The sequence below is a fragment of the Myxine glutinosa genome, chromosome 8, assembly GCF_964187855.1.
Source record: "Myxine glutinosa chromosome 8, kmMyxGlut1.1, whole genome shotgun sequence".
Lineage (NCBI taxonomy): Eukaryota > Metazoa > Chordata > Myxini > Myxiniformes > Myxinidae > Myxine > Myxine glutinosa.
The window spans coordinates 113698382-113726158 of record NC_136268.1 but is presented as its reverse complement, the minus strand read 5'-3'; the positions used below and the strand labels follow the sequence as shown (position 1 = coordinate 113726158).

Here is a 27777-nt window from a genome sequence, read left to right as displayed (position 1 = left end):
CCTGCGGCCTCACCTGGCCGACATCCTCACAGTGGTGGAGTGCCCAACCAACTACACACACTAACAGGCTACACGCCCAGCCATTTCCACAACACTAATGCACCCATTCACAACACCATTCTGCAACCGCACCACAAATGCCAATATCCAACCACAATTTACCTGCACCCTCTACCTAACACTTACACTACCCGCCCCGGGTACTCGTGAAAGGGGTCCACTCTTCCCCCATCCACACCTTCGCACCATGCACACCACTCCGTACCACTTACTCCAACTCTCTCCACACACCTGTACCTGCACACCTGTGCTCTCACACCTGGTGCCACCTGCACCCTTCTCTCCCCAAGCGCATTCGCGCTGATCCACAACACTCACTACTCATACACTGCTCCACACACCTGTCCAGTTGCACACCTGTGCAATCACACCTGTTCAATTCTCACACACACAGCATCATCTCAGCTAACTACTCCCTTCTGAAACTTGCGCTTCCCAGTCGTCCCTTTAAACTATTGCGCTCCCACGTCATTATCATCCATACTAATCTACCTGCGTCCCCACTACAGGTATCAGTCACTAACTAAACTTAACGTCACCTAATGTCAATCTTCGCTAGATCCCTACACACCATATCCTAACCCACCCGGGCTAGTTTTCACTGCCATACACCCCATAATCTATTGCTCCTTTGCCCCCCCTATATGGGAAGGATGGTGGATTTGCCATCCCCCCACATCGGGGGTCTCTCACTACCAATTTTGCACATCAAATTTCAACAAATTAAAAATTTGCCAATCACTGCCCATCATCTGCCAATCACTACTGCCAATCCCTTGCCAATCATCAAATTTTGTTTTTCTCTAATTTTGGGTCCAATACACTAACCTCATCACCCAGTCGACTCACTAATACCTCTCGGTGCGCCAATCCCTGTCCAAAGCCCGGCTTCGTAAAGCCAAGCAATGGATGCTGGTTGTTTTGTGCCAGCGGCTGGATGCGTCCGGCACTCGGTGCAGGGACGGGGGCTTACCCGTGCCGAGATCCCACACACCACCTCGGCGTGGAGCCATCCAATGCCCCGATCTAGACCTGCCGGCACGTCTCACCAAAAAGTGGTCGCCATGACGACCCTTTCTATCGGGCTGCCAGCTCCGCCTAGTGGAGCCTGGACGCGGCCGTTCAAAGCGAGGCCCGGCACGCACCGAGGGCCTGCTTCGGCTAAAAGTCGCTCTAACCTCTAACCCGTGTAACGTCGATGCTTCACCTGGACGCTTACACCCCGTGGCCCGTTCCTTGCTCACACATCCAGCCGTTTCCATGCTCCTCGTACCGTTCCTTACACACCTCGGTACACCCATTCCACTCACAGCCTTGGTCACACACCTGACCACCGAACACTTTGGCACACATTCGTTGGTCGCACACCTCACCAAAACACCTCTTCGCGCCCCCTCCTCAGTCACCTCCTCTGTGACAATCACAGGTGTGCTCTCATTCGCACACCCAACCACGTGCCTCACCACCAACTCCAGCGTGCATTCCCACTCACGCTCTACCATTCCAGGTGTGCATCCTTCCATCCCAGGTGTACATCCTCGCTCACCTGTCACAACTAACTCACGCTCCATGTCACTCTCACTACTTTCACCTCCATTCCTGACAGCGCACTCACCCTTACTCTTGACAGCACACTCTTTCCTCATGCACCTGTCCGTTACACACCTTTCTCGCGCACACTCTCCTGTTACACCCTCTGTAACACTCACCACAGGTGGACACTCTTCCTTGCTTCTGACAGCGCACTCTTTCCTCATGCACCTGTCCGTCACACACCTTTCTCGCGCACACTCCTGCGCACACTCTCCCGTCACACCCTCTGTAACACTCACCACACCGCGCTTCCATGTGCTCCCTCGCACACGCGCTACGACCGACTCACTCTCGCCAGCACACTCACTCCTTGGCACGCACTTTTTCCTCACACACCCCAGAGTCGGACTTTCTTGCACACCTCCATTTTCGCACACCAGACCTGTCGCACACTTCACCAACGGCCTCTCACGAACACCCGGGTCCATCTCGACCCCCAAGCTTCTTAAATCCCCTGGCGCATCATACGCACGACCATATTGGTCACCACTTACACCGGGTCCTCTTCCTCTTCGCTTCTCCTCCATCACCTGCGAATCCCTCATCCGGTTAATGAGCACATCATCACGATCCAAACACAGACTTTGGACCAATTCTTTTATCTCCTCTTTTATCTCTTTCTTATCCCCTCTCCGTCGCTTCTTAATTTCGCTCATCCCTTCCTCCACTTCTTCTAATTTGTGCTTCACCTCTTTTATTCCCCGGTACGTCTCCTCAAGCTCATCCTCTAAGGCTACCTTGACCGTTTCCATGTGCGTCCTCACCTGCCGGTCCTTCGTCTCCATTACCTCTATCACCTCGTCCAACCTCATTGTCAGTCCCTCACGTACCATCTGACATTCCTTCTTCGTCGCTATCAAGTCGTCTTTTAGTTCTTTCTGTGTCGCTTTTAACCCTCCTATTACCGCAGTGTTCCTTTGAACCTGCTCCACTAACTCCGTCTGTCCCACCGTCAGCTGCTCCACCTCCTGCGTCAGGTCCTCTATGCCCCCTTGTAACTTTACAGTCCCCTTTCTCACCTCCTTCTCCATGTGCTCCTTACAGTGCCTCACCTCCTCGCGCACTCCTCCGACCTCCTCACTCACTCCTCTTCTGATCTCCTCTCCCATCACTTGCATCTCCTGCCCAGATGCCACCCTCATCTGCTCCATTTCCTCCCTGTGAGCATCCAGTTTGGTTTCTACCCCCATTCTGACCCCCTCTATCTGCTGCTCCATTTGTTTAACTTCCCTTTCCGCTTGGTCCCTCATGTCCCTCAATTTGCCTTCCATACTGTTTTCTAACCCCTCTAACCCTTTTTGCATCCCTTCCATTTGATTCTCTTGAGCGGCCATTCTGTTTTCTACCCCCGTTAACCCATGTTTCACCTCTTTTATCCCGTTGTCTAACCCCTCAAAATTATTGTCTAACTTCCCAATTTTCTTGTCTAACTCCTCAAAATTATTGTCTAACTTCTCACCGGTACCCCTCGCTTCGTCCCTCATTACCCCCAATTGCTCACTCCGAGCCCTCGCTTCGTCCCTCATTACCCCCATTTGGTTTTCCAATCGCTCACCCTGAGCATCCATCCGGTTTCCCAACCGCTCATTATCAGCCCTCGTTTCCTCCCTCATTTTCTCGCTATTCTGGGCCATAAGGGCCTTCATTTGTATGAAAAAAAGGCCCCAATCCATCGGGGGCGCTGCCACGGTCGCTGGCGCGGTGATCAGCGAGGCGCCATTTTGCGCGCCCGCTTCTTCGTGCGTGACGGCGCTATTTTGCGCGTCTGCTACCCTCGCTGCTTCGCTCTCCTCACGTCCCTCAATTTGGTCCTGGACCGACCCTGCCTCACTCTCCCCTACCGGACCCCAGCTGTCTTGATCCGCCATAGCGCGACTTTCAAAATTCGGGTTTTTATTATTTTATTTTTTTTTGTAAAACACAATCAAATTTCGCTGTTATAATTTCGAGCGCGTAAACGCGCTCCGGGTCCAATCCCACTCCTGACACCAATTGTTACAGATACGACTTTGATGGTATGGTGGGCCGAGCGGGATGGCCGCCGTATCCGTACAAGTTACCCGATTGTGCCCGAATGTTGACTAATCGCGCTACGCTGGCTCAATAGGAAAGAGAAGACACCCGGCTGGGTTATAATGACACAATACGACACCAGGGGTTCAGTTCTCAAGACCTCCGGAGGAGGTTATATTAAGGCGGAAAAGGTTAGATTACAGGGACAAGAGGGAAACATAGGAAGGTGGGCACTTAGACACAACCTTATATTAACCCTAGACAGACCACAGATAAACGCGGGACAAGGCTCACTCACACGGGGTTTGATGGCAAGGAAAGCGGCAGTCGATGGCTCAGGTGCACCTGGCTCCGGGACAGAATCACGTACGGTGGTGTCCAGCAGATGCGGGGAGGTCGCTCAGCGCTCGTGGGTCGCGACTTTGGTGGAGATGCCGGGGAGGTCGCTCAGCGCTCGGGAGGGTGGCGTCTTGTCCTTCCAAGCTCGGGGCGCATCTTACGTCACGTCCGGCGCGGGGCCGCGTATATCCGGCGGGGAGTCACGCCCTCGCTCGTTAGCTCCGCCCCATATGGCATCGGCCCATGGCTTCTCATTGGGTGCGGGGGTTACCGGCTCCGCCCTTGACGAGGGGCCGACAGGGAGCCCCCTTCTGGGTAACCCCGTCGAGCACATGTTCAATGGCGGCCAACCGAGCCGGAGTGAGGACGCAAAGCCGCTGTTGTTGTGGTTGTTGTTGGAGCTTGAGATGATGGGAAGAGATGCGGGGAGGTATGGGAAGGTCCTAAACTCCTAACAGGTGCCATATAATCACATTCTGGTGCAACGAAGAGTCATAATTAATGGAAACAAGTCCTTAACTGACATAGATTAAGAATAACTAGCAAGATGTCCTATAATTGTCTACGTGTGGTGCGGGGGACCTGGGCACGACATTTAATGGGGGGATGAAGGGGAAGATCGGCTCTAATGGGTGTTGTTTACAGACAATGGGACTAGGGAATGGGGTAAGGGAGAGTTGGGGAGTATCGGAGAAAATAGGGGAATATTTACAAGCGGATATGGAGGCCAAATTCCATATTCGCAACAATATATATATATATATATATATATATATATATATATATGTATATATGTATATATATATGTATGTCGATGGTGCTGGTCGATGGTGCTGCACAGCTCCACCTCCAAAATGGTCCTGGGGTGGGGGGAGAGATAAAGCACGACCAGCAAAGCGGAAAGGGCGCAACGGCACACAGAAACAAGGTAATGCAATGCGAGGGGCATGGAAGAGCGAGCAGAGCAGACTCGTCCCTAGCCGTGCGTACCCCCCACCGTCGGCTTACACTACCCTCGCCCTCCTTGTATTTACAATTCGTCTCTACGTCTTGTCTCCCATATCCCCCTCTACTCCAAATTCGTCTCCCAATCCCTCCCAAGAAGGAAAGAATGGAACCAACCACAATGTCTCTCTATGTCGTGATGCGTCTTTACCACTCAAACAGTTTACAAAGCCTTTGTGTGGAGCTTCGTCCTCCTTGGTGAATGGCTGTGGATGGTGCGAAGGGATTTCTCATCCTAACTACTCAACTGACATTTACCTTTAACTACCCGGGGTCTTACCCTGCCAATCGGCCTCTTTAAACTATGTGGTTCTAAGAACCCGAATTCCCATTGCCCATCTGGTGCCCTCCAAAATTTGGGTCTCACTCCCACAAATTTTCACTCTGTGCCCTTGCACAATTTCGGGGCTGGGTCGTGTGGCTCCACTAGCAGGTCTACCTACCTGCGCACCTCCGCCACTGAAGTCGCCACCCGAGCTTACCTGCTCCTGCGACTACCTAAACTGGGGAAGGCACCTCCTGGCACTTTACCCCCTGATGCCCACCTTGGCATTGGGCAACCCGGGTCCTTCCCTTGGATCCTCGGGCCCCACTCACAACTAACCTAACCGGCTCCCAGAGCCTACCTGCGGCCTCACCTGGCCGACAAACTACAAGTGGCGGAGTGCCCCAATAACCATATGCACCAATTAAACCACACGCCCAGCCATTCCACATCCTCACGCACCCAACAAAACACTTCATTCTACTACCTGCACCACAGGTGTCAATATCCATACAAATTTTGCCTATGCCCTCCACCTGGCTATACACTACCCACCCTGGGTGTCCGTGAATGGGTTCCATCTCCCCCCATTCACTCCTTCGCACCATGCATTCCACACCTTTTATTCCACACCAAGCATTCCACACCATTTATTAGCACACCATTGATCTCACACACCTCTTTTCTCGCACACCTTTTGTCCATTCGATCGGCAGTGCATTGCCGATCCAACCACGTGCTGGGCTGATCCAACCACGCAGGTGCAATCCTACCACGTGCTGGGGCCCTCTCTGGCGTCGGGCTACCCGGGTCCGTCCTCCGGATCTTTGGGCCCCATTGAACAACTCTACTGGCTCCCAGAGCCTACCTGCGGCCTCACCTGGCCGACATACTAACAGTGGCGGAGTGCTCCTTCAATTCCAGAGTCTGCCACTGAGCCCAATATGCCTTTGTTTGTGCTCCGAGGGGGGTGACCTCTTCCCCCATAGGTCTTTGCCCCAATCTGACCCATTTGTACACCGGTCCCAGGACGGGATCCTCCCGCTGGGCCGTGCTCCACGCCAAAGTTCCAAATTCTTCATCTGCGGTTAGTGGCAAAATTGGCCCTCTCACCTGGGTTGCACGGACGACGAGGATCGGGGCAGAATCGCCCAATTGCTCCCTCTCCTCGTGTCTCGCACCAAATTTACAGTTTCCCCCCAGACAAGGACGCCGAGAGAGTGCGTCGGCATTACCATGGGCCTTCCCGGCCCTATGGGTCACATTAAAATCGTACTGCTGCATCTTTTCCAACTAGTCCGGCAGCTAAGCTAAATATAGCATAACAATTGTGCATTTTGTGAGGAAAGCACCAAATTTGGCACACTAGTAGACTATCATATAATGAAAAGATCTGGATATTGGGCCATCTCAGATTTAGAGATTTGATTTTTGCAAGATTTGCAGATTTTGCAGATTTGCAAGCTGAGATTGCAACGGCAGGGACACCGACCCCTTCCTGCGAGCTGCCCACGTCACCCGCACAAGAAGAGCTCATCAAATCACTGCAGCGGCACTGCACATCCTGCAACACCGTGCGTATGAACGCCACTGTATGACATATGCTGAAGATGCAGAAGACCTGCGTGAGTTCGAAGACTGGTGGCACCAGAGAGGAGAAGACATTCCCAACTTTCAGTACTGGGCAACTGTGCTGGAACTAGAGATGTTGGTACTGGTCTACGTGCGTTCTCTGCGGCAGGCTTCATTCACGATGTACCTTGATGCCCTGATGGAACTGGTCCCATGGTTCCATGCCTTAGACCACACACACTATGCCAGGTGGGTCCCTGTTCACCTGAGGGACATGGTTGCACTCCCAATGAAGCACCCAGATGTAGCCAGATAATTCAGGGCTGGCAACTTCACTGTACAGAAGACGAAGAAGGTGTTCTCTTCGATCCCAATCTAATCGAAATCTTGCAAAAATCAAATCTCTGAATCTGAGATGGCTCAATATCCAGATCTTTTCATAATATGATAGTCTACTAGTGTGCCAAATTTGGTGCTTTCCTCACAAAATGCACAATTGTTATGCTAAGTTGCCCCACTAAACCACCTTGCAATTTGGCCCTCTGGTTCCTTGAACCGAAGGAGCCATTGCAAGGAGGAATGGTCAGTTCGAACCAAAAATTTCCGCCCATACAAGTACGGATGGAAATGGTTCATGGCAGCCAGCATAGCCAATAGTTCCTTGCGGGTGACGCAATAATTTTGTTCGGGTCTACTCAAGGCCCGACTATAATAAGCAATCACTCTCTACACGCCCTCCTGTGTCTGCAACAAAACTGCGCCCAATCCTTCCTGGCTTGCATCCGTGTCCAGGGTAAAGGTCCTGTCACTAGTGGGGTAAGCTAGAATGGGTGTGGATGTCAAACACCCCTTCAATTTGTGAGGAAAATCCGCACAAAACAAAACAATTGATCGAATAGATAGGAATATGAAGAAGGCAGGGGAAGACATTGGGCGCAGGACGAGCGAGAAGGTCGCAGTGGTACGCAACGGGGTGAAGCAGTGTGAGGAACGCGTGGGGAGCGAGCTTGAGCAAAGGACAGCCAAGTTGACCGGGGATATGGAAATCGCGACGCGGAGTGTAGAAGAGCCGACGATCGCCGAATTGGACAGGGCAATTTCATGGGCGCCGGCTGTTGCCGAGGAAAAAGAAAATTGGGGCCGAAGAGACGGTGGAATCGGGAAACAAATCGCGGGAGAAAGAAATGGAATCCGCACAAAGTCTGCATTTGCACCGTGATGCCGGGCTTACTAATTCAATGAAAAGTTTGCAGGTGCTGCCGGGAAGGAGGACCCCAAGGTGAGTGGAAAAAATGGCGTGAATGTGTTTGGCGCGAACGGGTTTTTGGCGCGCTTGGGGCAGAGGTCAGACCCGGGCGTTCGTGGAAGGTCCATTGTGCGGTGTACGAGGGTGACTGGTGCGCGGTACGAGAGAGAGTGTGTGCCAGGACGTGCGATGATTGAGTGTGTGAAGGAGGAGTGCACACCCGAGAGTGTGGAAAAAGAGTGAAAGGCCGAGGAGTGTGAGCGAGAATGCACAATGAAGTTTGTGGGGGGCGCGTATGCGCCTGGTTGTGCGGTAAAAGAGTGTGCAGGAGTGTACACCAGAGCGTGTTGGAGTGTGTGCAGGAGTGCACACCCGGGGGTGTTACGGAGTGTGTAACAGAAAAGTGTGCGATGATGGGGTGCTTGAAAGGTGCGGGTGTGCACCAGAGAGTACGAGTACGGAGTGTGAGGGAGAATGCACACCAGAGAATGTGGAAGGAGAGTGTGCGGTAACGGAGTGTATGGGAGGCACGGGTGTGCGAGTGCGGAGTGGGTCGCGAGGTGTGAGGACGCGGCTCAAGCATCGACACCGACCGGGTAGCGTTTAGCGGGACGGATAGCAGACGTAAGCCCCCGGTGAGTTATGTGCAGCAGGGACCGGCGGGGATCGGTGCCGTGGCGGTCTCACAAGGACCGGCGTGCACGATTCGTGCCGGCCCCTGCACTGTATGGTTGGTGCCGTGCCGTGGCGGCAAAGGCAATCGGCAAGGTTCAAGGGGAGGTAGGACATTTTGGAGCCGTGCACCTTGGCGGGTGCGGTGCTCCGACCGTGGCCAGTTGGGTCATCGTGCATGGGAACGCAAGGCCCCACGCAGGGATGGGGCCCTGCACCTCGGCCCATCCATACCTCCTCCCTTGGATCGAAAATGCCGGACGGACACCCCATACAGGTGACCAACCATCTGAATGGATTGCTCAGCCTTTCGAGGCTGAGCCATGACAAAATACATCCACCCGACGCCAGAGAGGGCCCCAGCATGTCCCTTTCGTTCCATTCAAAAGCAGTACGAATGGTTTTCTATCCCGCAAGACGCCATTGCCCATGTGCTCCATCTCGGAGAAGAAGGGGGGAGGAGCCGCCAAATCACGGGCGTGGCACGTTGTCATCATCGGAGGTGGAGTCAGCCAGCCCTAACCACCAACCAGCACCGCGGTGAGCGAACCGGTAGGCGTGCCCTCGCAGCCCGCGGCTTGATACGGCGACGAGCAATAAAAGCGACTGCGAGGGACTGCTTATGCAGAGTATTGAGGGAGCACGAGAGTCGGTGAGAAGGAGAGTCGGTGGAGAGTCATTTGAGTGAGGGAGCTGGAGTGAGGGGTTCCGAAGAAAGTTGAGTGAGTGGGACGAACAAGTACGAGGGGCGGCTGTTTCAGAAAGCCCTGCCGTGTGAAACCGAATACGTGGAGTCGCCGGCTGCTCGCTTCCAGCGTGGAGCTGGAGCGGACCTCCTTGCTGTACCCTGCCGAACCTGCCAGCCCTGCTGTCCTGCACGGACCCTTCTCCCTCCTCCAGTGATTCCTGCCTGCAATTCCCCTTTGTCGTGTAAGTCCATGGTCTGGCCTTTGTGTTGTCTGGGATTCCATAATTAAAACTGTTTAAGACTTGCCCTGTGTATCTGCTTTCTCTTCTGTAAATTACTTCCTTTTCTCTTTCTTTGGTTTTATGTAAATAATTAATAAATACCTGTTCCTCCTTATTCTTTGGTTTCATTCGCATCCGATCGCTTTAGTCCTTTCTTTCGATTGAGTACCTGTGGCGCGATTTTGGCCAAACTGCTTTATAATCGCGTTTAGTCTCTTGGTAACGGCCCGAGTCGCAGCTCGCTTCGCTCGGCGCAATCCAACCACGCTGCGGCCCGGGTGGGAGTATTTCCTCGCTTACGGCCGGTGGTACACAGTGGGCTGAGAGGGTGAAATATTGGAAATATCTCAATATCTTGGGTTAAAATAATCCCCTGATAGTGGTTGAGGGCTCGTTAGAAGCGTATTACTAAGCTTATTACAACGAGAAAAAATTTGTTTTTAAATTTAGATTTTTGAGGGGTCTGGGCCCAAATTACCATATTTGGCCATTTCGGGCTCAAAACACATTTTCGGGTATATCTTGGCTTAAAAGAATCCCCTGATAGTGGTTGAGGGCTCGTTAGAAGCGTATTACTAAGCTTATTACAACGAGAAAAAATTTGTTTTTAAATTTTGATTTTTGAGGGGTCTGGGCCCAAATTACCATATTTGGGCATTTCGGGCTCAAAACACATTTTCGGGTATATCTTGGCTTAAAAGAATCCCCTGATAGTGGTTGAGGGCTCGTTAGAAGCGTATTACTAAGCTTATTACAACGAGAAAAAATTTGTTTTTAAATTTTGATTTTTGAGGGGTCTGGGCCCAAATTACCATATTTGGGCATTTCGGGCTCAAAACACATTTTCGGGTATATCTTGGCTTAAAAGAATCCCCTGATAGTGGTTGAGGGCTCGTTAGAAGCGTATTACTAAGCTTATTACAACGAGAAAAAATTTGTTTTTAAATTTTGATTTTGAGGGGTCTGGGCCCAAATTACCATATTTGGGCATTTCGGGCTCAAAACACATTTTCGGGTATATCTTGGCTTAAAAGAATCCCCTGATAGTGGTTGAGGGCTCGTTAGAAGCGTATTACTAAGCTTATTATAACGAGAAAAAATTTGTTTTTAAATTTTGATTTTTGAGGGGTCTGGGCCCAAATTACCATATTTGGGCATTTCGGGCTCAAAACACATTTTCGGGTATATCTTGGCTTAAACGAAACCCCTGATAGTGGTTGAGGGCTCGTTAGAAGCGTATTACTAAGCTTATTACAACGAGAAAAAAATTTGTTTTTAAATTTTGATTTTTGAGGGGTCTGGGCCCAAATTACCATATTTGGGCATTTCGGGCTCAAAACACATTTTCGGGTATATCTTGGCTTAAAAGAATCCCCTGATAGTGGTTGAGGGCTCGTTAGAAGCGTATTACTAAGCTTATTACAACGAGAAAAAATTTGTTTTTAAATTTTGATTTTTGAGGGGTCTGGGCCCAAATTACCATATTTGGGCATTTCGGGCTCAAAACACATTTTCGGGTATATCTTGGCTTAAAAGAATCCCCTGATAGTGGTTGAGGGCTCGTTAGAAGCGTATTACTAAGCTTATTACAACGAGAAAAAATTTGTTTTTAAATTTTGATTTTGAGGGGTCTGGGCCCAAATTACCATATTTGGGCATTTCGGACCCGAAACACATTTTCGGGCATATCTTGGCTTAAAATAATCCCCTGAATGTGGTTGAGGGTTCGTTGGAAGCATATTACAGTAAAAAGAATTTTAAGAACAAAATGAAAGAGCTAAAACAATGCATTAAATTCCTAACAACACAACTTCTCGAACAGTGCATCGTCATTACTCAGAGGCCCAAACACTGGGTGGGCTTTTCGACAGTACCGAGTCGAATGTCCATACTCACTGCAATGTTTGCAGTATGGTTGAGCTTGGAGCCGGATGTTGTTCACTTTAGGATCAGAGCCCAACCACAATCGGTTAATCACGTCTTCCAAATTGTCAGACTGTGACGTTTTACGGGACAACTTGAGTCGAATCGATCGAAGAATTTTGTTGTTGGCCTCCAAACCCGATTCATCGAAGCACTTTAACCCACGACCATCGTTCATTTCAATGAGTTCCCAAGAGTGGGCAAGCAGTTTATGGAGAGTCGGCGGAACACAAATCCACATTTCATCCACTGGTTGAGGTGATTTCTTCTTTGGTCGGGTGGGGAAACTTTCTAAGTACAACAGGTAAAGGGTGGTGCAAACTTGTTTGTACTCTTGTACGTTTATGTTCTCCGACGACGAAAACAACCGCAGAATGACCGACAGATATTGTCCAATCTGCGTCATAACACCTTGGAATCGGTCGGGTAACATCTGTATGACGATGTCTCTGCAACCATGATGTAAGATACGTCGAGCCGTGTTGCCAGTTGTCGAGGTACCTCCCTTACCAGTACCATCTGGGAAGTCCCATCTCTCTCCTATCACCTCCTCCAGTTTCTTCTGAATCTCTGTCTTGGCAGCTACAAGAAATTTGTGATAGTGAGATGCCTCAGACTCTGTCCATTCAAACACTTCTGCCTTCAGGTGAACAGCAATCTTCATGTAGTGGTCGAATGTACGAAGGAGTGCATGAAGAACTTGAACCGAGATGACTTCATGGTTTGGTATTGGCTTGTTTGTCAAACCTTTCCGTGTCCCGTAATCATTCCGGTGTTTGACAACGACACCATCATCAACAACTTCTTCGAACAGAGCGTGTAGATCTGCAACAGATCTCGTGATTTCGAACCCTGCTCGCACGACTTCTGGATCGTGACAATCAGCCCTGGAGTGGTCGCATAAGTCACAATACGCCCCACCAAGACCCAGATACAAATTGGCAGCCTTCATGTCCATCATGTGCGACGACACCTTGGCCTTCACATAAACTTCCTTGTCGCCAACCGTAGTTGTGAACCCTTCGTTTTGCATCTTGTTGATGTCGTCGTCGAACACTTGAAGTGATTGGAGGGTTTCGGTCGACTCCTTCCCCAACTGCAGCGCTAAAGGTCGATGTGCGAGGGCACTGTTGGGTGACTTCTGGCTCCATTTAACATCACCACAGTCTGAGGTGAGGGATAGTGGACAGAACATGGACATAATGATGTTGTTTGTCTTCTCGTTCTCAACTTGCCGATAGATTGCATGGCTACCACTACCATCAAACCCAAACTTAATGTTCATGACAGCAGATGATGGAAGGAGTGATGCTGGAAGGTCTTCCATGATCCTTTGTGCTGTTATCTGTACTGACTCAGCATACATCATGTGAACACCTTCGTGTGGATCAGGTAACGACTGTGGCTTTGGAGATATTTCGGTCTGTGTTTTCCTGATGTGGATCCAGGATGGAAGAATGTTGTGTCATTGTTGTTTTAAAATCTTCTTAAGTTTGGTGTACGTATCACGTCCAAGTTGGCAGTCCACCATGATGGCAATTGCTGCATCGATGGGAATTGTAGAGGAAGTTGATGGTTTGGGAGTTGAAGCGGAAGCTGGTCGTTGCCATGCACTGTCTCCGAATTCACGTGCACTCTTGTCCTTACATTTTCTAAGGAGCAATGCAAGAATTCTCAACGGGGTTTCGTCATTCTCTTCTGCATATTCCTCAACTTTCGTCCAGATTTCGTCCGTGCGGGCCTTAAATTGCCTCTCTCCCAATTGATCCAATGACTTCTTTGGCTTTTTCCGGGGGACTTCGGGTACAGAGGAGGCAGAGATGAAGTCTTCACTATCAATGACGATATCCTTGCATGGAGCATCCCTCTGAGCACTACCTTTGCTTTTCCGAGTTGCAGTGAACTTGTTGTACCGGGACTTCAGCTCCACCATCCTTGCATGCAGCAGGTCATCCTGATGGACAGAAAGCTTCGTGGCCACAACTGTTTCAACTTTGTCCCAATCTGGAGGTTTGAAGTTGTTCGGTTTCGCTTCTTGGCAGATGGAAAAGAACTCGTCCCATGTCAATTTCATAGTGAGAGATGCTTTATTGTTCTGTAAAAGAAAAGTATACAGTACTAACAATGCATGAAAAAATGCGAGGCAATGCATGAAAAGATGAACTATGATGCAATATGTGGTCTGATGCAATGCGTGGTCTGATGCAAGAATGGGTAAAATGATGGCAGAAAAAAAGGATTTTGTTCATAACATGAAAAGGGTTGATTTAGGGGTAAATCTGATTGCATTTTTGGATTTCCCAGGTCAAAAAACTTCCCAGTGTGAAATTTTAGCCCTAGAACTTGATTCAAACTCAAATTATTCAAGAAAATGTTAAAATGGAAATAGACGCCCCGGAAACGGCTTGCAATAGATTTTCGAAAATTGACTTTTGTGTGAAATTCATTTTTTCTAATTGCCACAAGTCAGATTTCACAATATATGCATTTTCTAAGGCACTGAGACCTATATTTTCAGAAAATATACACTGGAGTAAATCTGGCTTGTGGCATTTTGAAATTTTTACAGATATGGGGCAAATTTTGGGTGGAAAAAACATCGATTTTATGGGTAAATAATCAAAAATCGGCAAAAAATTTGACCGAAAACCTCAACTTTTTGGCACTTGAAGGCTGTACAGCCTAATATTTGATTAGATTCAGTGAACTTGGTACATTTATGGTTTAGTATGAAAGAATTAGGTTTAATGGGCATAATTTTGTCATTTTCTTAGCCTTTGACAGATTTATTGGCAAAATACAGTTTCCGCGAAACCATTGAGCTAAGGTTATCGCAAAATTGAAATATTGCCGATCTTCTAACGTTCACCATTTTTCTTGGAGTTGAGCTTTTGACTTACTTTTTTTTTTTGTTAAACTGGATTTTTTTTCTAGTTTCTGAAGCACACAGAGCCATTGATGCCTGATAAGAGTCCATTTTTGGTAATTTCCAGGCTCCAGCCCTTTCTTTCGATTGAGTACCTGTGGCGCGATTTTGGCCAAACTGCTTTATAATCGCGTTTAGTCTCTTGGTAACGGCCCGAGTCGCAGCTCGCTTCACTCGGCGCAATCCAACCACGCTGCGGCCCGGGTGGGAGTATTTCCTCGCTTACGGCCGGTGGTAGTACTTAGGTATTGAGACAAATTTGGCTTACAACCCTACTTACCATCGACCGGAAGTGACGTCATACCCCCAGGACCGGTCGGACGGCCAGCTTAACAGGACAAGGGGATTAACCCCCCATTGCTAACGGGAGTGCCGTCCCCCGGATCCGTAACAATATATATGGGAGGAGGGGAGGGGAGGGGGGAAGGGAAAGGGAGGGGGGCAGGGGTTGAGGGGGGGTAGGGGTTGAGGGGGGAGGGGAGGGTGGAGGGGTTGAGGGGGGAGGGGAGGGTGGAGGGGGTGTGGGGAAGGGAAGGGGAGGGGGGAAGGGGAGGGTGGAGGGGGTGTGGGGAAGGGAAGGGGATTGGGGGAAGGGGAGGAGAGGAGGGGAAGGGGAGGGAGATGGGGAGCAATAAGCAGATTTCGAAGACTCACCGATCCTATGATGCCCTCCAGTACCGGCGTTGCCGGGCGGGGGAAGGGAGACCCGTACATTCCCAACCCGTACATTCCCAACCCGTACATTCGCCCTCTCGACTCCAGCTCACTCGGACAAAGGCCTCGCACAAATTACACCGTGATATATGGTGCGAGTCTGGTGGCGAGGATGGAACATCACCTGATCGCTCTGAGCGAATCAGCGAGCTGCTCTGGCACAGGCCCAATGGTCATGTCTATGCCAAAAATCAAGTACGGGAGCGAGTCTGGAGCACTGAATTGAAAATATATAGAACGCTCGTACTCCGTGAAAAGTGTAGCCGCCGTGTCGCCATCTTGGTTAGCACGACTCGACCGACTCGCTTCGCGGATCTCCTTTGTTTTGAACGTGTCCCAGATTTTAAAAGCCAGACAACTGTTAAAATGCCATTTTGTGCGGCAATAAACTGCTCCAATTGGTTACGGAAGGGTTGTGGAAAGACGTTTCACAGCTGTTTCAAAGACGTTTAATTCATATCGCACAAAATCGACAAAAATCGACACAAAACACGATCGCACAAAAGGTGAAAAAACGCAATCGCTATTCGCTGTGAATTATGTGCAAACGCATGACGGAAATCACCATCACCCAGCATCGAGTGCCAACCAAGATGGCGCCCAGTAGCTGCATCTCCACCTGTGTGGTGTGAATGGCAATCGTCATTCTATATATTTTCAGTTCAGTGGTCTGGCGGAGAGGAAGGAACATCACGTGATCGCTCTGAGCGAATCAGCGAGCTGCTCTGGCACATGCTGGGATTCAGTGTATTGTCGCGCAACTGCGATTAACATCAGAGTTGTGGAGGCCGATTACGAGGCTTTAAACTCCCGAGGCGAAAACTCAATAGCGGATTCCAAATCAAACACTGAAACGCGCGGAATGGCGGGACGCAGCGAGAGCCCTGCAGCCTTATCTAATTCAATCAAACAGGAAACTGCGTTCAGGTATATGTACAAAAATAATATAAGGATTTATTAATGAAAAGCAAAGACAGTGGAAAAAAACACGCGACGGTAATAAAATAAGGTAGCTAAATCGGGATCCCGCACCCCAGACCTCAAACACGAGACGAGGGAGATGAATACGAAAATAACACGTCTTTTATGTAAAGTGTATTTGCGGATACGGCCTTATCTCGTCCCTGTCGTCTTCTTCCCGGCCTGGACGAATCCTCCGTCCGCCTCACACGCCCCGCTAGGCCCGAGCCAACGCCCTCGCCGCTGCACCCGAGGTCCCGCTCCAGGCTAGCGCAAATCCACCCAGCAAAAAGGAGCGAGCTCCAACCACCTCGACGGTGATCTTCCACACGACAGCCAACTCAACCCGGGCCAGGACCATGCTCACAAGCCAACTCAGGATTGCACCGGGACTCTCTCAAGCCGTGAACTCCTTCGAACTGCACTCAACTCGACTGCCGAAAATGGCGTCTGACCCTTGATAATAGCCCTGGCCGATGACGTCACATTGGCGCACTGCTCTGCCAATCAGAGCCTCCCACGACTCGCCGGCTCATCCAGGGCCATGCCCACTGCACCACTGCCGCTCTCCCCACTCCTGCTCCTCGGTACTAGCACGTGCTATGCGAGGTGGGTAGGCCTTTCGGAGGTGTCAATGGTGGCGGCCAATTGTGGCGGTGTTCCAGCCCGATTTCTTTGTAAGTCATGTCAGGGGGAAGGGCGTCATTTAGTGTTGTACTAAAGGTCCTAACTAATGTTATGGATCTCGTCATCGGAGGTCATTTTTAGGTGGGCCATGTCCTTCCCAGGCCCAATGGCCATGTCTATGCCAAAAATCGAGTACGTGAGCGCGTCTGGCGGCGAGGATGGAACATCACGTGATCGCTCTGAGCGAATCAGCGTGCTGCTGTGGCACAGGCTGCGATTCAGTGTATAATGTTCCTCGCTGAAATGCGCCAAGTTAAATATCAATAAAAAATATGGGTTTCGTCATCGGAGGTCATTTTCAGGTGGGCTATGTCCTTCCCAGGCCCAATGGCCATGTCTATGCCAAAAATCAAGTACGTGAGCCTCTCCGTTTAGGAGTCTATAAGTAACACACACACACACACACACACACACACACACACACACACACACACACACACACACACACACACACACACACACACACACACACACACACACACACACACACACACACACACACACACACACACACAGTTTTATTTATATAGATTTATATTTATATATAGACATATATATTTATATATATATATATATATATATATATAAAAGAAAAGGCTTCCGCTGCTGAAATCTAGCGTGGCTTGGGTGATTTTGCCCCTGTTTGGAGAACACCCAGCGAGGCCTTCATCGGGGCCGAGCGAGCAAGGCTTCCGCTGCCGAAATCCAGCGCAGCTTGGGCGATTCTGCCCCTGTTTGGAGAACACCCAGCGAGGCCTTCATCGGGGCCAAGCGAGCAAGGGCGTGTCGGGACCTGGTTCGCGCCATTGACCGAGTGGTTCGCAGTTCGCACCAACCGGAGCTGTTTTCGGATGACGTGCTGAGCATCGAAGTCCTTTCCAAGTGTGTGGTGCTGACCGGGCCGCCGTGGTGTTCGCATTACAGCCCGACCGAATATCGTCGCTTCGTGGCTGCTTTCCGCCGCCGAAATCCAGCGCGGCTTGGGCGATTCTGCCCCTGTTTGGAGAACACCCAGCGAGGCCTTCATCGGGGCGGAGCGAGCAAGGCTTCCGCTGCCGAAATCCAGCGCGGTCCACTCGAGCAAGGAGGCTTGGTTCGATCTCACCACAGCATCGAAGGAGGCTTGCTTTGATCTCTCCACAGCATCGAAGTCCTTTCCAAGGGTGTGGTGCTGACCGGACAAACGTGGCGTGGTGCTGATGGGGCCCCCGCAGCCGTGGTGCCCCCCCCCCCCGAATTTCTATGTTTTAAACGTTTCCCAGTGTGTACCCTGGATTAGAATAGGTACACCGTATCCCTGCGTGTCGTAAGAGACGACTAAGAGGGTTGGCATCAGGAAGGGCATCCGGCCATAAAAACATTGCCTCAAAAAGAGAACCATGACAATTACAACTACATATGGGCAGGGTACAGCCCGAAGTGGAGATCGGTTTCTGAGGTTTGGGACATGGAATGTAGGGACAATGACAGGGAGATCAGGAGAAGTGGTGGAAGTATTGGTCAGAAGAAGAGTGGACATATGTTGTGTGCAAGAGACGAGATGCAAGGGAAGTGGTGTGAGAATGGTGAAGGGTAGGCAGGGACAGAAATACATGTTTGTGTGGCAAGGGTGCCTGGAGGGCGTGAATGGTGTTGGTGTCCTGTTTTCTGAGGAGTTTGTAGACAGTGTGGTGAGTGTGACTAGAGTGAGTGATAGGTTGATGATGGTGAAAATGATGATTGGAAAGCTCTTGGTGAACGTCATCTCGGGATGTGCTCCGCAGGTTGGTCGGAGCGATGAAGAGAAGGACAATTTCTGGTGTGCGACAGAGAAGCTGATGGAAAACGTGAAAGATGAGGAAGTTGTTGTGGTAGGAGGAGACCTAAATGGACATGTGGGAAGGAGTATGGATGGTTTTGAGGGAGTTCATGGGGGTTACGGATATGGTGTGAGAAATGGAGAAGGTGAAAGGATTTTTGAGTTTGCTGATTTGTTGATTTGTAATACTCAGTTCCAGAAAGAGGATAATAAGCTTGTTACATACACGTCAGGTGGGTCGACGACAACCGTTGACTACCTGATGGTGCGTAGGCGAGATAGGGGGCACCTCCGGGACACTTAGGTGATCCTGGGGGAGGAGGCTGTTTCACAGCACCACTTGGTTGTCTGCGACATAAGGGTGAAAGGTGCGAGGAGAGCTCGGCGGGTGAAGTACCAACCGAGAATGAAGGTGTGGAGGTTGAAAGAGGTGACAGGAAGGGAGGCATTAAAAGAGAGGCTGAGTAGGGTAGAGGATGATGTGGTTGAGCTTGAAAGTGGTTGGATGTCATTGAAAGCTAGTCTGTTGGGAGCCGTTGGTGAAGTATGTGGATGGACAAAAGGACCACTGAGGCACTTGGAAACATGGTGGTGGGATGATGAAGTTGGAAAGAGGATTGACAAGAAGAGGAAGAAGTTCAAGGCGTGGCAGAAGGCGAAGGGTACGGGAGCAGAAACAGCAGAGCATGAAAGTTATAAGGCTGCAAAGAAAGAGGGAGCAAAGGCACAGGAGGCATGTAGGAAAATGTTCGGAGAACGCTTGGATTCGGAAGAGGGTCAGAGATCAGTATTCAGGATTGCAAAGCAGATAGCGAAAGAGGTGTGATGTGATGGGGGTGAGTTGCTTGAAGGATGAAGTGGGACAAATCGTTGTGGACCCAGATGGAATTAAAGGAAGATGGAAAAGATGTATGGAAATGCTGTTGAATACAGAGAATGAATGGGATGGCAACATCGAGAGTACCCCAGTTTTAGGACCGATAGAGAAGATAACTGAGAAGGAAGTTGAGGAAGCGATAAAAGCAATGAAGAGTAGAAAAGCGGGAGGGCCGATGGGAGTTGTGGTAGATATGTTGAAGGCAGCAGGAAGTTGGGGTGTGAAGAGAATGACAGAGATCTGTAATCTGGCGGTGAAAGAAGGCCGCATTCCAGTGGATTGGGAACTGAGTACCCTCGTCCCTCTATACAAGGGGAAAGGTGACACTCTCGAGTGTGGCTCGTACCGAGCGATAAAGTTATTGGAGCATGGAATGAAGGTATTGGAAAGGGTGTTGGAGAGGAGGATAAGGATAGAAAGTGAAGATCGATAAAATGCCGTTTGGATTTATGCCAGGAAGAGGAACGACAGACGTGCTTTTTATTGTGAGGCAGTTGCAGGAGAAGTACATGGAGAAGAGGAAGAAGTTGTTTCTTGGGTTTGTTGATCTGGAGAAAGCATTCGATAGGGTTCCACGCAAAGTATTGACATGGGCAATGAGGAAGTTAGGAGTGGAGTAATGGTTGATCAGAGTAGTAATGGCAATGTACAAAAGAGCGCGCACAGCTGTAAGGACGAAGGACGGGAACAGTGGTGAGTTTGAGGTGAAGGTGGGAGTGCATCAGGGGTCGGTACTAAGTCCACTACTATTTGTAGCTGTGATGGAGGTGCTGGCTCAGAACGTAAAGGAGGGTTTACCGTGGGAGTTGTTGTATGCAGATGATTTGGTGTTGATTGCGGAAAGTATGGATGGACTGAAGGAAAAGATGAACAAGTGGAAGGAATGTATGGAGACAAAAGGTCTGAAGGTGAATATCGGAAAGACGAAGGTGATGGCAAGTGGTAAAGCATGTGGTGAGGTGGAAAGAACTGGGAAATTGCCCTGTGCTGTGTGCAGGAAGGGTGTCGGAGTGGACTCCATTCAATGTACAATGTGCGCTGAGTGGGTTCATCAAAAATGTAGTGGTCTGAGAGGGTCATTAACCAGTGTGGCAGCTACATTCAAATGTAAGGTGTGCACAGAGGGAGCTGCAGATGAATTTAATGTTGAGTTGGATCTTGGAGACGGCATGAAGCTGGAAGGTGTGAAAACGTTTTGCTACCTCGGAGACATGCTGAATGGAGAAGGTGGATCAGACTCGGCAACGGTTGCTCGAGTGAGATGTGCATGGAAGAAGTTTCGGGAACTGAGTGGCGTGCTGATAAGGAGGGGAGTGTCGTTGCAGCTGAAGGGAAAGGTGTATGCTGCATGTGTGAGAAGTGTTATGATTTATGGGAGCGAGACATGGGTAATGAACGTAGAGCAGCAACGAAGGTTGGAAAGAGTGGAAATGCGAATGGTTCGATGGATGTGCGGAGTATCGTTGAGAGAGAGGAAGACAAATGATGAATTGCGAAAAATGATGGGAATAGAGCCTGTGATTGATGTTGTGAAGAGGAACAGGTTGAGATGGTTTGGTCATGTGTTGAGGAAGGATGAAAGTGACTGGTTGAGAAGAGTGATGGAAATGAATGTAGAACGAAGTAGAGGACGGGGAAGACCGAGAAAGGCTTGGCTAAAGATGGTGGAAGAAGAAATGCGGGCAAGGGGGTTAACAAGGAGAGATGCTGAAAATAGGGCAAAATGGAGAAGATTGTCATGGGGACCGCAAGGCTAACCCCCGCTCTAGCAGGGAAAATGGCCTTAAAATGCATGGTGTGTGTGTGTGTGTGTGTGTGTGTGTGTGTGTGTGTGTGTGTGTGTGTGTGTGTGTGTGTGTGTGTGTGTGTGTGTGTGTGTGTGTGTGTGTGTGTGTGTGTGTGTGTGTGTGTGTGTGTGTGTGTGTGTGTGTGTGTGTGTGTGTGTGTGTGTGTGTATACCACCGCTGATGCTGCTGGCACCATCTCTGTTGGTTGCGTCGATGGGCAGCCGTCATCACGGGGCCTCTGTATGGTCTTCTGGCAGTCAGACCATAGTCATGCAGTCGTCTTCGTGCAGTATCATTGGAGATCCGTGGGTTTGCATGCCCCGGAGTTTCTGTCGCAGTGCGGGATGCTGGACGGAATCAATCCCGCAGTTGACTTCGGACCATCTGCCTGTCCTGCCTTGCAGTTGTGACTCTTGGCCTCCCTGATCGAGGTCTGTCATCTGCAGAGTTGTGGTGGGTGTCTCTGTCCACCAGGGCCGATATCGTCTGGTGTGAACAGCCAAGGCGACGTGCCACCTCACTGTAGCTCAGTCTGCCTTGCAGCATGCCCAGGGCACGCTGCCGTTGATCCCTTGACAATCGTGGCATGTTGATTGAAATGCCCATTTTGCACTGGCCTTTTTAAAGCCAATATCAAGACATCACGTGCAGCTCATTAAAATCATCCCGTACCCCTTGGCTAATCACTGACAGTCAAAACGGCTGTTCAACAGCTGTGCTATGAAGTGACCATTGAAGGTTCAAGTGACCATCAGTGACTGTTTTGTCTGATAGTGAGGACACTATTGTCCACAAATAAGTTCACACATTTACTACATGCAGTGTTATTGTTGATATTTAAAGGTTTCAAAGGTGGTAAGTTTCTTTTGCGTTTCAATATATATATATATATATATATATATATATATATATATATATATATATATATATATATATATATATATATATATATATATATATATATATATATTTTATATATATATATATATAAAGATATATTTTATATATATATATATATAAAGATATATTTTATATATATATATATATAAAGATATATTTTATATATATATATATATATATATATATATATATATATATATATATATATATATATATATATATATATATATATATATACTGAAACGCAAAAGAAACTTACCACCTTTAAATATCAACAATAACACTGCGTGTAGTAAATGTGTGAACCTATTTGTGGACAATAGTGTCCTCACTGTCAGACAAAACGGTCACGGATGGTCACTTGAACCTTCAATGGTCACTTCATAGCACAGCTGTTGAACAGCCATTTTGACTGTCAGTGATTAGCCAAGGGGTACGGGATGATTTTAATGAGCTGCACGTGATGTCTTGATATTGGCTTTAAAAAGGCCAGTGCAAAATGGGCATTTCAATCAACATGCCACGATTGTCAAGGGATCAACGGCAGCGTGCCCTGGGCATGCTGCAAGGCGGACTGAGCTACCATGAGGTGGGACATCGCCTTGGCTGTTCACACCAGACGATATCGGCCCTGGTGGACAGAGACACCCTCCACAACTCTGCAGATGACAGACCTCGATCAGGGAGGCCAAGAGTCACCACTGCAAGGCAGGACAGGCAGATGGTCCGAAGTCACCTGCGGGATCGATTCCGTCCAGCATCCCGCACTGCGGCAGAAACTCCGGGGCGTGCAAACCCACGGATCTCCAATGATACTGCACGAAGACGACTGCATGACTATTGCAGTCATGCAAGAAACTTACCACTTGTTTGAAATGTAATAAAATTGTAACAATTTACGCCGATGATGCACTGCCTGTATCCAAAACAATGGTGGCCACACACGCTATTGAAAGGGGACTGACATTGCACCCTGTGCTGTTCTGTGCTGTAGAACAAACTGATGAGATGGTGTATCTTGGTCAAAAACTTGACATGTCATCAATAAAATGCCAATGTTTCAATTAGCAATTGTTGGTTTGTTTTATTTTGAACTGTTACAATTTTATTACATTTCAAACAAGTGGTAAGTTTCTTGCATGACTGCAATAGTCATGCAGTCGTCTTCGTGCAGTATCATTGGAGATCCATGGGTTTGCACGCCCCGGAGTTTCTGCCGCAGTGCGGGATGCTGGACGGAATCGATCCTGCAGGTGACTTCGGACCATCTGCCTGTCCTGCCTTGCAGTGGTGACTCTTGGCCTCCCTGATCGAGGTCTGTCATCTGCAGAGTTGTGGAGGGTGTCTCTGTCCACCAGGGCCGATATCGTCTGGTGTGAACAGCCAAGGCGACGTGCCACCTCACGGTAGCTCAGTCCGCCTTGCAGCATGCCCAGGGCACGCTGCCGTTGATCCCTTGACAATCGTGGCATGTTGATTGAAATGCCCATTTTGCACTGGCCTTTTTAAAGCCAATATCAAGACATCACGTGCAGCTCATTAAAATCATCCCGTACCCCTTGGCTAATCACTGACAGTCAAAACGGCTGTTCAACAGCTGTGCTATGAAGTGATTATTGAAGGTTCAAGTGACCATCCGTGACCATTTTGTCTGACAGTGAGGACACTATTGTCCACAAATAAGTTCACACATTTACTACACGCAGTGTTATTGTTGATATTTAAAGGTTTCAAAGGTGGTAAGTTTCTTTTGCGTTTCAGTATATATATATATATATATATATATATCTATATATGTAAGTACACCATGTAAAGTTTTGACTTTTTCAACATATTTCACCACACAGCTATTTGATCCTCATTTCAACAATATTGATAGATGAAGGTGATATAATTTAACAAATATCATGAAACATTTACATTTTGTTGTCCATTGTATAATTTAAATAAACATAAATGCAAATTTCACATGTTGAAAAAGTAAGTACACCCCTACATTTATCACTACTTCAAATACCTAAAATTAGAATTTTGGGAGGGGAGGGTGAGGGGTTTGTACTTGTTGTAATTTGGTTTGTAATTGTACTTGTTTTGTATGTTTAGTTGTTGTATACAGAGTTGGTCTATTGGTTGTGCTGCCTTATTCATGCGCTTGTATTAGCCCCGTACTGGTTTCACTGGAGAAGACTGTTTGCTCTCTCTGTCCGTCCATCCATCTGTCAGACCACCTGTGGTTTCAGACTTATTTTATTTATTTTGTTTGTCTGTTTTAAAGTGGTGGCCTGGATATTAAAACAGCATGACAATTCTTAACAAGCTGGCATCGCCTTCTGGTGTGACCCTATTTTGTAATCAAATTTGATCAAGTGTCATTAATACTCTTGCTGTTTCTGTACCAGGCTGTATTGCCAAAACCATAGTGGCAAATATGGATTTTCAGAATATCATGGGAAAGGAAATGATGGACAGGATGATGGGCAGAGCTCTCAAAAGAGAAACGAGTGCAAGCCGGGAACATCTGAAAGCAGGAACGCCAAGAAGGAAAGCGACCAGAATGGAAATGAACCACAGCCTGGAGGTGCCAGTTTGCTTTATCAATGCTTATTTTATTCCTTCAAATTGTTGTTTAAGTCTTTAGTTTCAAGACTATTGAGGCTTGTATGAACTGTTTCATGTAGCAAGTGATGGACCATCCAAGAGAATGAGTCCTGCACTCAAAGATTATGACGGCACGTCATCTGATGACAGCGTAAGTCTTAACTTGAAATTTGTTTCATATGTTCAACGTGACTTGTTTTTGAACATTGTTTATTTTCTTTGCGTTGGTTTTCCTTTGTGCAAGCTGCTGGTTGTATCTCCATTGACACGTGTCATTTGGTTCTGCCCATGCAAAGAGCATTTACACCATGTGTATATTTGTTCTTCAGACCATCAAATGTTGAATTTTTTTTTTTTCAGTTGCATGTACCATGCCTCAATCAGCCAAGCTGTGCTTCGAGTTTGCTTGCTCTTCAAATGTTAGCAAGTTGATGGCAGACATTGATGGTTGCCTGATGGTCTAGGGCAGGTAAAATCTGCTGCTGGCCAGGCAACCTCCCCCTCCCCCATCCCCCCCCTCCCCCACCCCCACCCTGTATCCACATATTTGTTGTGATTACGTTGAGTATGATTATTCATTGCGCAAGTGGTTGCAACTCTTTATTTATTTATTTTTAAACCTTCATCGAAGGCATGGCTTTCAGGACATGGCTGTCATGGCTGTCAGGACATGGCTTTCATGGCTGTCAGGACATGGCTGTCAGGGCTGTCAGGGCTGTCCAAAGTACAAATTCCTTCCTTTAGCAGCAGAGGGCACCATCAGTGGCACAGCCATGCCCTCAGCCAATGATGCAATGTGCAGCTTTGTGCTGCATATGAACGAAGGAAGCTGCTTCGATGGCACCAACGCTTAAGAGTATGGTCCATCAGCGCTTGTGCATAAATCGCATGCAGGACAAAGACGTTGGCAGAAAGCCGTATGCTTTTACATTAATTACAAGGATGCTGGTGGGTAATGGACAAGCACTCATGCTTTCCTGACATTGTGAGCCAAGGTTCAATTGGGGATGTTGTCAGGCCAAATGTATAAATGTATAAAAAGCTTGATCAGAAAAATAAACAAACGTTTTTAGTGAGCCAATGATTGTGTTTCCATCCAGCTTTACTTTCGCATAAAAATAGGGCATTTGGACACAATTTATATGTTCTACCAATAGATCAATTTAATTTCTTAAGTAGCACATTGGGTGTGTTCGTTTACCAAGTTTCTTGTAGGGAAATCGTCAAGTAGTTTAAGCATTCAAGCAAGCTCTGCATTCAAAACAGTTAAGGAACAGCTAGCTTGGCAAGTGCTAGCTAGCTGCATAGTAAATGAGCACACCCTGGGCTTCCTCCCTTTCAGTTTCGTTTTAAACAGGAGCGAGTTTCAAATGGCCGCTACCAAAAACGCCACGTTAGCGGCAGGAAGGGTCATGTTATTAAACCCAACCCGTCTGGGGTATATTGAGTACAGTAGATTCTCACTTGGTTCTGGAAGTATAACTTCTCATGGATGTTGCGATTTCTCCAAATTTCTTTACTTGGTGCTATAAACAGAATTGGCGACTGTTTAAAAAGGTAATCATACGTGTTTGTGGTTTATAATATTTTTACTTTTAGCATTGGCCGTTGCTCCAACAAACGCCATGATAAGTTATTTATATACGTTGACACTTTTGTTTGAGGAGGAAAAACCCCTTGTGGAGGTGGGCCATTATTGGTATTAATATATTTTTGTTGTTCGAGACGGCCTTGGGAAAATGCCACGATAAAGCTAGCTTAACACAGATAAACACTTCAACACGCATCCCCATTGGCAATGGTGAGGAAAACCTGCTTGGGGGAGAAAAAACCCCCTGTGGGAGAGGGGGGGGGGGGGGGGAGTAAATGAATATGCCACAACCTTAATTGTGTAACCCTTAGTCATCCTGTTAAATTTGGTTGAGATTGAATACTTGATGGAATGTATTGTCAAAAATCGTCAGACCCCAAATTGCGTGTTTTAGTATTTCAATTGGATTACATTCTATTCATTTTTTTTTTTTTTTTTTTTTCATTTGCATGTTTATGGTGTTGTTGCTCCTTGTGTCTGAAAATCTGTTACCCGAAGTGTGCAGAGTAGACGGTCTACTCAAACGGAGGTACTTTAGCCTCAACCTCAACTGTCATCATGGACATAGTTTTTTTTTTGTGTTTTTTGTTTTTTTATATTAAATGTGCTTTTCTGTATCTGCAGATGCCAACTATTTTGGAAGTCCTTAAGCATGGCCAAGGTGAGTCATGTCATGTGCTGTTGCTTCTATGTGTATGTTGTGTATCTCTTTTTTGATGTTTGCTGCTGGAGGTCAATCATTTGGAGCGGTTCACGTTTTGACAAGGATAGGCGAGCATTATCCCATCATTGGTTTGAGTGGATCTGCTGTCATTTTATTTTCTTGGCTGCATAGTGATTAAATGAGTGCACATCTTTGCCATACCCTTGGTTCATTTTTGTGTTGAAGAAATGCTTTTCCTTTTTCATGGTTAACCTACTCGCTGCATCATGAGATGTCCCCTTTGAGGTGACTTCAAGAAAATTGTGAAGGTTATTTATTTTTTGCAGCTTCAAGTGGTAAACGTTCTGCCATGGACAAATCCTTGGAGGAATCAGAATATGGTTCTGTGCCTGAAGACTGCTTGCAACCCCGTTGCCTGACGTTCCCAACACCAACAGTGAGTGGCTATTTTTAACGAAAATGGGGGTAGTTTTTAGCTCCCCTGGAATGAAGTTCAGGGGAGCTTATGTGATGGCGTATCGTCCGTCCGTCCGTAAACACAACTTCTCTGAAACCACTGAAGGGATTGTGACCAAACTTGGCACAAATGATATTTGTTATGTTCTGACTAATGTTTGT

General features: G+C 48.1%; 1 protein-coding gene across 4 annotated transcripts in view; it reads left to right on the top strand.

Moving 5' to 3' along the window:
• The window catches only part of SETDB2 (SET domain bifurcated histone lysine methyltransferase 2), a 130907-nt gene that overhangs the window by 22390 nt on the left and 80740 nt on the right, over positions 1 to 27777 (top strand). For 2 of the 4 annotated variants that reach the window (XM_078783696.1, XM_078783695.1), the window contains exons 3-6: positions 24547 to 24884; positions 24985 to 25055; positions 27120 to 27156; positions 27486 to 27595. In XM_078783696.1, the coding sequence (XP_078639822.1) occupies positions 25008 to 25055; positions 27120 to 27156; positions 27486 to 27595 (195 nt within the window). In that variant the 5' untranslated portion in view covers positions 24547 to 24884; positions 24985 to 25007. Of the gene's footprint in view, positions 1 to 24529; positions 24885 to 24984; positions 25056 to 27119; positions 27157 to 27485; positions 27596 to 27777 lie in introns of those variants that run through there. The other 2 variants (XM_078783697.1, XM_078783698.1) reach the window with 2 other exon arrangements.